The 11,235-nt window shown below is 40.1% G+C and overlaps 1 protein-coding gene across 1 annotated transcript; it reads left to right on the forward strand.

Moving 5' to 3' along the window:
• The first annotated feature begins 856 nt into the window (after positions 1-856).
• On the forward strand, positions 857-5,644 carry LOC138880064 (uncharacterized). Its single transcript, XM_070159716.1, has 4 exons — positions 857-992; positions 2,578-3,140; positions 3,367-4,267; positions 5,358-5,644. Exons 1-4 carry the CDS (start codon positions 857-859, stop codon positions 5,642-5,644), a joined length of 1,887 nt encoding a protein of 628 aa, XP_070015817.1.
• The last annotated feature ends 5,591 nt before the right edge of the window (positions 5,645-11,235 follow it).

Here is an 11,235-nt window from a genome sequence, read left to right on the forward strand (position 1 = left end):
TTCAAGCTTCAAGCAATCAAGTTCAAGAAGAACAAATCAAGTTCAAGCTCAAGAACGAAGAACGAATCAAGATCAAGTTCATGCAATCAAGCTCAAGCTCAAGAACAAGATCATCGTTCGTGGAAACAAATATAGATTCAAGATCAAGCTCAAAGTCCCTTGAATTTATTTACTATTGAAAAGAAGAATCAGAGGAATCATAGAGATTGTAACACTCAAATATTCGAAATAAAATACTACGATTGTTGCGATATTTTTCGGTCTTGATTTTATTTTCTTGACGCAAATTTATTGTCTACAAATTCTGGTACACTCGGTGGGACAATCTCTACCTCTCATCTCAACTTTTCAATCACTAAAGTCCAAGAACATTGAAATGGCTTCAAAGAAAATCAACTCCGGTTCAACTTCCACCAAAGCTGCTAACTCCAAGTTCTATGCTGATGTGGAAAGCATCCTCGATGTTACCTTTGGAAGCTTCGGACCAGTTACGAGGAGCAAAGTAAGCTCTTTAGGACAACAAACACCCCAAGTGTCATCCGCGTCAACCCCTGTTTTCGGATCTTCATCCTCAAAAGGAGCAAGATCTTCCACAAACGCATCTGAAAGAGGAAGCGATATTGCTGAAAAGATCAATAAAACTCTTGCTCTGCTTGACCTCTCCGGATCCAAGCACTCTGTTATGAAGGAAGATGATGATGCTTCAAGTAATGGATCCTCCCCACTTACACCACATAGCGTGAGCCAATCAAGGATCAACCTGTGTAAAAATTCATGCTACTCTCCGTCGTCCACGACAATCATGCAAGCCATAGTGACAAACACTTCATCTATGGAGGAGTAGTTGACAAACTTGATGGAAGCAATCGCTGGCTTGACCAAATGCATGCAATATCAAGAGGCTAGAATTGACAAGCTAACAGACACGGTGGGAACCTTGATGGAAGAAGAATCCACCCATACACCTGGCAAGCTCTCAGAAGTTCTAGAGAGTGACTCTCCCCCAAGACAAGCAACATCCACTAAGGCTATCCCTGTCTCATCTGAAGGGATGATTCCAATCGATCAACTGAAGGAGTTCATTGAAGGAACCATTAAGAACAAATATGAAGTTGCCGTCAAATCCTCCCTTACATATGCAAAACAGTACACTACAAGGGTCGATATGTTGAAGATGCATGCTAGATATCAACCTCCAAAGTTTTAATAGTTTGCGCACTTCGTGGAGACGTGCAACAAGCAGTTTGTCCGCTCGCTAAACGGAAATACTTTTGACTGGTACACAGACCTCGAGGTTGGATCTATCGATAGCTGGGATCAACTAGAGCAAGACTTTCTCAATCGCTTTTATAGTACGAGATGCACTATGAGTATGATAGAACCTACAAATACTCGTCAACGAAAGGGGAACCAGTTATCGACTTTATCAATCGTTGGAGGAATGCAAGCCTCAACTGCAAAGACAGGCTTAGTGAAGCTTCAGGCATAGAGATGTGCATCCAAGGCATGCATTGGGTATTGTGCTACATCTTGCAAGGTATCAAGCCTGACACATTTGAAGAACTTGCAACTCGTGACCATGACATGGAATTGAGCATGGCCTCCGCTGGAAATGAAAGGCTACCCATCTATGAACCTCGCAAAGGGAGTGACAAGCAAGAAGTCAGGAAGTGGGGCAAGTTCGTACCCAAGTCTGAAAGCAAAGAAGCTATGAATGTCAACACGTCACCTATGAAGTTCACGACGAAGGTGAGTAAGAAGCAGAGTATGAAATCCACTTCTTTTCAAGATAAGTCAAGTGGAAAGTTGACTCTAAAAGAAATGCAGGAGAAAGAGTACCCATTCCTGGATTCTGATGTGCCAGGCATTTTCGAAGAACTCCTCGAGTTAAATCTCATTGAGCTTCCGGAGATGAAGCGACCAAATGAAGTTGGGAAAACAAATGACCCAAATTACTGCAAATATCACCGACTTGTAAGCCACCCTCTGGACAAGTGCTTTGTCTTCAAGGACAAAGTTATGGACTTGGCCCGTGAAAAGAAGATCGTGCTTGAAGATAAGAAGGCAAGCGCAAACCAAGTCTCTATCACCTTTGGCTCATTCAGTCTAGATGAGTTATGTAGTTTAAAAGGAATCAAAAATGAAGAATTACTGGTGAACAACAAAGTTGAAGATGATCAACCTGATGATGATGAAGGTTGGACGTTGGTGACTCGTCGTAGGTGCCACACAAGGAGCCCACAAAAAGAATCAATAGAACAACCAACAAGAAAGATGATGGTAAAAAAACCAACGAAAAAGAATCCAGTTAGGCATTTGAAGAAAGCAAAAGTGGAGATGCACCATTCTCAAAAGCCACGAAATCCAGTGACCTTGGAGGAGTTTTTACCAAGTTGGTTCCGCACGAAGATTTCCCATGAGGGCATTGATGCCTCTTGTTGCCATGCTGACAAAGGGGAAGAAAATAATGATGACCTACCATTGGAACCATCTTCGGAAAATTTCACTGAGTCCACTCCTCAGAAGTTAATGTTTGTGAGGAAAAAGTCACGTTCACAAATGACAATGTTTTGCTAGGTGACACTCTTCATAACCGCCCATTGTATCTTGTTGGCTATATACGTGATGAAAGGGTAAATCAAATTTTGGTTGATGGAGGATCCTCAGTGAACATTTTGCCAATTCGTACTGTGAAAGAACTTGGTATTCCCATGAGCGAACTCTCAGAAAGTCATGTGATGACCCAAAAATTCAACCAATGGGGGCAAAGAGCCATAGGCGCGGTCAAGTTGGAAATCACTATTGAAGATATGCAATCAAGTGCATGGCTACATGTGATCGATGCAAAGACTTCATACAACGTCTTGCTTGGAAGGCCTTGGATACATGAGAACAAAGTGGTTCCATCTACCTACCATCATTGTTTGAAATACTATGAGGGCGAAGTCGAGAAGAAGATACTTGCTGGCGATGAGCCATTCACCGAGGCTGAGTCACACTTCGCCGATGCAAAGTTCTACTTGAAGAACCGCATTGTGAAGGAGATAAAAGTTGATGGTGGCATGAAAAGCAAGAATGACGAGCCCATAACTAAAAGAGCTGATGTGACTATTGGTAAGGCCAAAGCTGTTAATGAGGAGGTACCTACCAACATGAATAAATCTCATAAATGGGGGTATTACGTCTTATGGAAATAAAGTAAGACTCACGCTCCAATATGTCCCTAAAAGGAAGAAAGACGATGGCGAATCATATAATCTCCAAACCAAGACGCTAAGGAAGTTAACTCTTCCGGTAAAATGAATTGAGACAGTAAAGTTGTCCTTAAATCCGCCTGCAGGATTTGTAACCCAAAATTATTTGCAGAATGTGGCACTCCCTACAAAGCGAACAGATGAAGGTTTTGATCCTAACGCTTCCAAGGTATTTGCAAAAGATGGATACAATCCCATTGAGCCATCAAAGTTAGGGAAGCTCCCATCAGAAGTTGCAATGAGGCAACCACGTGAAAGTCTGGGATACAAGCAACCGTCACCAGTGCGCATCTCAATAAAAAGGGCGAGTAGCAATTATATCAGTGTAGAAGACGAATCTGCCGCTTCTAACATGCCTTCTGTCTTTGATCGACTTGGAAAATCAACTGTGAGAACTTCCGTATTTGAGAGATTGGGTCCATTAAAGAAGGGGAATAAGTTCCAGAGAAATTATCAAAATACAAGAACACCCGATTTACCTAAAATTCACAAGATCTCTAAAGATTTCCAAAGTTTGGTTCCTTCTAGAATGAAGCGACAAACAAAAGTCATGGTTTCGTGTGATGAAGTACTGAAGGTGAAGCCATACACTGTGGTCTACACTAAAAAACATGATGAAGACGAAGAAAGTGTGGGTTCTTCGTATCATGTTACTGCACAAGGCGAGCATGGTATTTTATCTCTAATGGAGGATGACGAGAAATTGGATGATGTTTCACCATGTTATCATATATCCTTCGATGATGGGGACCCTCAAGAAGATGAAGTTGCAAATGATGTTCCTCCAGAACTTGAAGAAGGGGTGAAGGCAACGATTGATGCCTTAAAAGAAGTTAACCTTGGCACTGATGAAGAACCAAGACCCACCTACCTAAGTGCTTTACTAGAAGTTGATGAAGAAAGTACTTATATTGAGTTACTCATGGAGTTCGGGGATGTCTTCGCTTGGAGTTACAAAGAGATGCCTGGCTTGGACCTGAAAGTAGCAGTCCATCACCTTGCAGTCAAAAATGGTGCTCGCCCTGTTAAACAAGCTCAAAGGCGTTTTAGGCCGGACTTGGTTCCCTTGATTGAAATAGAAGTTAACAAACTCATCGAAACTGGCTTTATTCGTGAAGTTAAATACCCAACATGGGTTTCAAGTATTGTCCCTGTAAGGAAAAAAATGGCCAGATTCGAGTGTGTGTTGACTTTAGGGATCTTAACAATGCATGTCCAAAAGATGAGTTCCCGCTTCCCATTCCAGAACTGATGATCGATGCTACTACTGGGTACGAGGCCATGTCATTTATGGACGGTTCATCAGGCTATAACCAAATTTGCATGGCACCAAAAGATGAAGAGCTTACTGCGTTCCGCACCCCCAAGGGTATTTATTGCTACAAGGTAATGCCTTTTGGCTTGAAGAACGTTGGTGCTACTTACCAAAGGGATATGCAAAATATTTTTGACGATCTTTTCCATAAGAATGTCGAATGCTATGTTGATGACTTGGTGGTAAAATCAAGAGAGAAGGGCGACCACTTGAAAGACTTGAGAATGATGTTTGAGTTGCTCCGGAGGTACCAACTTAGGATGAATCCATTGAAATGTGCCTTTGGAGTTACTTCTGGGAAGTTCCTTGGTTTCATTGTTCGACATCGAGTGATTGAAATTAATCAATCCAAAATAGATGCAATCTTAAAAATGCATGAGCCTCGGAATATTCATGAATTGAAAAGTCTGCAAGGAAAACTAGTATACCTTAGGAAATTCATCTCAAACCTAGATGGGAGGTGCTAACCATTCAGTCGCCTTATGAAGAAAGGTGTCCCTTTCAAATGGGACCAAGCATGTAGCAATGCCTTTGAGAGCATTAAATCCTACTTGATGAAGCCTTCGGTGTTGGCAGCTCCTATACTTGGAAAGCCGTTGATACTATACATTTCAGCATAAGAAAGGTCTGTTAGAGTGTTGTTGGCCCAAGAAAATAGTGAAGGGAAAGAAAACTCCCTTTACTACTTGAGCAGGATGATGACACCAAATGAGCTGAATTATTCGCCAATTGAAAAGTTATGTTTGGCGCTAGTCTTCTCATTCAAAAGTTGAAGCACTACTTTTAAGCTCATGTCGTTCATTTGGTTTCTAGAGCAAAGCTCATCAAGTTCGTGATGTCAAAACCTGTCCTTAGTGATCGACTAGCTAGGTGGTACCTCCAGTTTCAACAATTTGAAATCGCGTACATCCCTCAAAAGTCTATAAAAGGACAAGCGTTAGCGGACCTTTTGGCAGATCACCCTATACTTGATGATTGGGAGCTAACTAACGAACTACCTGGTGAGGACGCCATGGTCATCGAAGTTCAGCCTCCCTGGAAGATGTACTTTGATGGTGTTGCACATCGCGGATGAGCTGGTGCTGGTGTAGTATATGTCACCTCTCAAGGTGAAGTTCTGCCCTACTCTTTTACATTGACGCAACTCTGCTCTAACAACGTTGCTGAGTGTCAAGCACTAATACTTGGGCAAGAAATGGCTATCGAAATGAAGCGGTTGCAATTGCAAGTCTTTGGTGACTCTCAGTTAGTAGTCAATCAACTTTTAGGTAGTTACGAGGTCAAGAGCCTGAACTACGCCCATATCATGATTACGCTAAAAATTTAATGGGGTGCCTCGGTGATGTGACTATTCAGCATGTGCCAAGGAAAGAAAATAAGAAGGCGAATGCTTTAGCTGCCCTAGCTTCATCTTTAACCCTGCCTGATCAAGCGCAAGTTACTGTCTGCCAAAAATGGGTAGTACCGCTGCCAAATAAGGTCGAAGGTGAAGAAAATGAACTAAGCATTTTGTTGCTATTTCTGAAGTCAAGAAAGAAGAATGGATATAACCCATTATCGACTACTTGTGCTATGGGATACTTCCAGAAAATCCGCAGAGAAGAACTGAAAGCTGTCGTCGTGCACCTCGCTTCCTTTACTACAAAGATACCCTATACAGAAGATCATCCGAAGGAGTACTCTTGTGATGCTTATGGGAAGATGAAGCACTCCAAGCTTTGCAAGAAGCGCATTATGGGGTATGTGGGTCACACCAGTCTGGACCAAAGCTCCACTTCCATATAAAAAGGATGGGATACTATTGGCCAACGATGGTAAAAGATTGCTTGGACTATGCTCGAAGATTCAAGACTTGTTAATTCCATGCGAATTTTATTCATCAACCTCCTGAAGTGTTGCACCCGACTATTGCATCCTGGCCATTTGACGCTTGGGGATTGGATATTGTTGGACCACTACCAAAGTCACCTGGTGGGCACGTATACATCTTGGCTGCAACTAACTACTTCTCAAAATGGGCTGAAGTTGTTGCTCTTAAGGAAGTAAAGAAGGAAAATGTTGCAAGTTTCATCCGAGTAAACATTATTTATCGCTTTGGCATTCCTCGTTACATAATAACGAATAATGGAAAGCCATTCGACAATAGGCTGATGAACAAGATTTGTTATCTCTTTGGCTTCAAGCAACGTAACTCTTCGATGTACAATGTTGCCGCCAATGGTCTAGCTGAGGCATTCAACAAGACTCTATGCAACTTGTTAAAGAAAGTCATCTCCAAATCCAAACGAGATTGGAATGACCATATGGAAGAAGCTCTATGGGCATATAGGATGACTCACCGCACGCCAACACAGGCGACTCCTTATTCACTCATTTATGGAGTCGAAGCCGTCTTGCCACTTGAGCGTCAAATACCTTCGTTACGACTGGCTATTCAAGAAGGGATCACTGATGAAGAAAATGCTCGACTTCGATTGGCAGAGTTGGAATCTCTTGATGAAAAGAGATTGGAAGCTCAACAGAGTCTTGAATGTTATCAAGCTCGATTATCTTGTGGCTTCAATAAAAGAGTTCGCCCGAGATCCTTTCAAGTAGGAGATCAAGTCCTTGCCGTACGAAGACCCATAATTACTTCCCATAAACCTGTAGGGAAGTTCACTTCAAAATGGGATGGGCCATATGTCGTACAAGAAGCTTACTCAAGTGGGGCTTACAAGCTGGTTGATGCAGATGGTATGAGAATCTGCCCTATCAATGGCAAGTTTTTGAAGAAGTATTATCCTTGAAGTTGCAACGCTCCTTGATGCACGAGCCTAAACTGCATGTTTCTACACTCCTGGCTCGCATGAGTCTAAACTGTGTACTACCCCCTATAAAAAAAAGTTCGCTAGGTTGAAAATCTCGAAAGAGGCGGCCTAGGCAAAAGTTAGGACGTAAAAATTAAAAAAAAAGAGTCCGCTAGGTTGAAAACTTTGAAAGAGGGGCCTGGGAAAAAGTTAGGACATATAAAAAAAATCACCCATCTGAACTACGGTATGACTTGATCCTCTTCGCCGAGGTAAGTAGGCAGCTTAGAGTTTCATTATAAGTTCAGCCGCATAAGTTCAAAAGATACATATTGCCCTAATTGTTGTTCGAATAAAGTATGAAGGAATATAAAATCAAGTTGAAACGTCATCCTCCTGTTGAACTTTGATCTCATTTGATTTAAATGGGGCAACCCTCCATGGTAAATTGAAATCTTCAATGGGCCGATTTTAGGAGGATGTTAAGTATTTGCATTGAAGTCTAGGGATTTGTGAGAATATAGTTCTTAAATTTTGATTGATGGCAAGTAAGACATCTTCCGATCTCGAGGCTTCCATACCAAGATATGATTTTTTTTTGTGAGACTGCGCAAATCTGGAATTGATAGCATGGTGCAATATAAAGTTGATTTCAAAATATTATCTGGGACAATTCTGAAGTTGTTTGATTGACAATTCTGGATATGTTCTATATCTTGAAGTATAGTTTTCAAAAAATCAAACGGTTCATAATTTCGACGTTCCTACACCAAGATAGCGTGGTGCAATATAAAGTTGATTTCAAAATATTATCTGGGACAATTATGAAGTTGTTTGTTTAAGAATTTTGTATATGTTCTATATCTTGAAGTCTAGTTTTCAAGAAATAAAACGGTTCATAATTTCGACGTCTCTACACCGAGATATGAATTTTTTGGAAAGACTGCGCAAATCTAGAATTGATAGCATGTTGCAATATAAAGTTGATTTCAAAATATTATTTGGGACAATTCTGAAGTTTTTTGATTGAGAATTTTGAATATATTCTAGATTTTGAAGTCTAGTTTTCAATAAATGAATTGCAATTTCGATATTTCTACACCAAGATATGATTTGTTTGGTGAGGCTGCGCAAATCTAAAATTTTCAACGTGGTGGAATCTAAAGTTGGTTTCAAAATACTATCTACGGTGATTCTGAAGGTGTTTGATTCTAAATTTTGGATATATTTTAGATATTGAAGTCTAATTTTTGAGAAATTAAATGGTTCATTATTTAGACTCTCCCACGACAAAATATGAATCTTTTATTTCAAGCGCTTAAAGCTGAAATTATGCGACTAAGATAAAAGTCAGACAATGTAAAGCAAAAGATAAGCTGAAACATTCAAGCCCTCAAAGTCTCCAAGTTGAAATCTTCAAGTGGAAGTCTTCACGTTCGCCACCCTTCAAGTTGAGATATCTAAGCCCTCTAGGTCTCCAAGCTGAAGTCTTTAAGTGGAGGTCCTCAAACTCGTCGGTCTTCAAGTGGAAGTATTTGAGCCCTCAAATATTTCATATTGAAACATCAAAGTCCGCCGAATCTTTAGGTGTCGGTCTTCAAGTTGAAGTCTGCAAAGTCCGCTGAATCTTCAAAGTTTTCCAAGTGTTCAAGTCGACGTCATCAAGTCCATGAAGTCTTCGAGTTGAAGCTTTATAACTTTCCAATCTTAAGGTGGACATATAAGTCCCTTTGCACCTTAAGTCGGCCTCTTTGTGGGTTTGTCCTTAAAAAAGAACTATAACTTTCCAATCTTAAGGTGGACATATGAGTCCCTTTGCACCTTAAGTTGGCCTCTCCGATAGTCGGATTATTTTGAGAGTAATCTCTCCGATAGTCGGGCCGCCTTGAGAGTAATCTCTCTGATAGTCGGGTCATTTTGAGAGTAATCTCTCCGATAGTCGGGCCATATTGAAAGTAATCTCTCCGATAGTCGAGGCACATTGAGAGTAATCTCTCCGATAGTTGGGGCACATTGAGAGTAATCTCTCCGATAGTAGGCCATATTGAGAGTAATCTCTCCGATAGTCAGGGCACATTGAGAGTAATCTCTCCGATAGTTGGGCCATATTGTGAGTAAATCTCTCCGATAGTCGGGGCACATTGAGAGTAATATCTTCGATATTCGGGCAAAGATGAGTATTCATCACCTCACACCCCAAAATTGTCTTCTTCATACGTGGTTTATCTCGTTTAACAAGAACACATCCCTCTTATTTGACCTACAAAAAAGAAGAAGGAAAAAAACGATGGAAAATACACAGAAGAAAAATTACCTTGGGATTGCCTCCTACTAGTGAAAACGCGTAGCCAAGGCAGCTTGTGGATGCTACAATTTGATGCTTAATAAATACATGGGCATGGGGTTTATATAGATCTTCAATGTAGCTGGTTGGGAGGTGAGGTCTCGGTGTGGGATCACCTGAAATCAATTACCAAAAGAGATTTGGAATTGCTTAGGCGGCCGAAATAATTAGTGTTGGAGATGGAGTCAAAGTGAGTCTTCAAAATGTCTCATTGTTTCAATCCTAAAGAGATTCGAATACATGTACTTGCCGAAATAAGTAGTGTTGGAGATGGAATCAAAGTGTAGTGTTCATTTAATATTCATTGTCTCAATCCTAAAGAAATTTGGATACATGTACTGCACTAATACTACACATAAGACAATAATGATTTTCAATTAAAATAGAGGTTTATTTTACCAAAAGGCAAAATGGAATGTTAGAGGGCAACTACACTGTTCAACGTGATTGAAATTTGGAACTTTGGTATTTCGTTTTATGTGAAAATAAAGAGAAAAAGATGTTGCTCCATAATACTTCAAGCCTAGTCTTAAAGCTTATACCTGACAAGTCTTGAAGTAGGGGGCATTTGTAGGCATGTAAATTTTATTAAAATTAAATCCATAAAATAATTTGGACTATATTTTATATTCAAGATATATTAGTCCAAATAAATATATGGGCTACTATAATTGAATTAATTATATAAGTCCAATATATATGGATTAAATAAATAAGTCTTAATCCATTAGGCTAGTCCATTTAATTGGGCTAAAGTGATGAGCCCACTTCATTAAGCCCAAGATGACATCTTCCTAGAGGCCTAGTTTGGTGTCACGTGTCAAATGACGTGACGCGCCAAGTCAAGCGGAAGAGCCAATAGGATCATGCCACGTGTCAAAATGACAAGGCATGCCAAGTCACGCTAAAAGGCCAATGAAATCGCGCCACGTGTGCAAGTGACATGTTTTGGCCAATCAAATGCGGTCATGTCACACTTCAATTTGATTGGTCGGAAAGAGTTTGTTTTTTATCATAACTGTTCCCTTCCACAACTATAAATAGGGGTCTTCATAACTCAGAAAAAAGACCAGAAGTTATAATAAGAAGCAAGAAAGAGCTCGTGGATCAAACGCCATAAATTTCTCTATAAGTTTCAAGCTTCAAGCAATCAAGTTCAAGCTCAAGAACGAAGAACGAATCAAGATCAAGTTCAAGCAATCAAGCTCAAGCTCAAGCTCAAGAACAAGATCATCGTTCGTGGAAACAAATATAAATTCAAGATCAAGCTCAAAGGCCCTTGAATTTATTTGCTATTGAAAAGAAGAATCAGAGGATTCATAGAGATTGTAACCCTCAAATATTCGAAATAAAATACTACGATTGTTGCGATATTTTTCGATATTGATTTTATTTTTTTGACGCAAATTTATTGTCTACACTTTCATCTTATCTAAGTACCATTTTATTTTTATTTAGCAACTTATAAATATTTCATTGTTGAATTTATATTGCCTTTATTATCCGAGTCTCAATTAATTAAATGAAAAGAGAAGG

This window comes from Nicotiana sylvestris, chromosome 10, assembly GCF_000393655.2.
Source record: "Nicotiana sylvestris chromosome 10, ASM39365v2, whole genome shotgun sequence".
Classification (NCBI taxonomy): domain Eukaryota; kingdom Viridiplantae; phylum Streptophyta; class Magnoliopsida; order Solanales; family Solanaceae; genus Nicotiana; species Nicotiana sylvestris.

Bases quoted from the DNA above. Each gene is read 5' to 3' on its own strand.
- LOC138880064 (XM_070159716.1), top strand. From the start codon at position 857: ATGGAAGCAATCGCTGGCTTGACCAAATGCATGCAATATCAAGAGGCT. The intron at 993-2,577 runs GTGACTCTCCCC...ATGTTTTGCTAG, and splicing joins GCTCTCAGAAGTTCTAGAGA to GTGACACTCTTCATAACCGC. The intron at 3,141-3,366 runs GTACCTACCAAC...AATTATTTGCAG, and splicing joins CCAAAGCTGTTAATGAGGAG to AATGTGGCACTCCCTACAAA.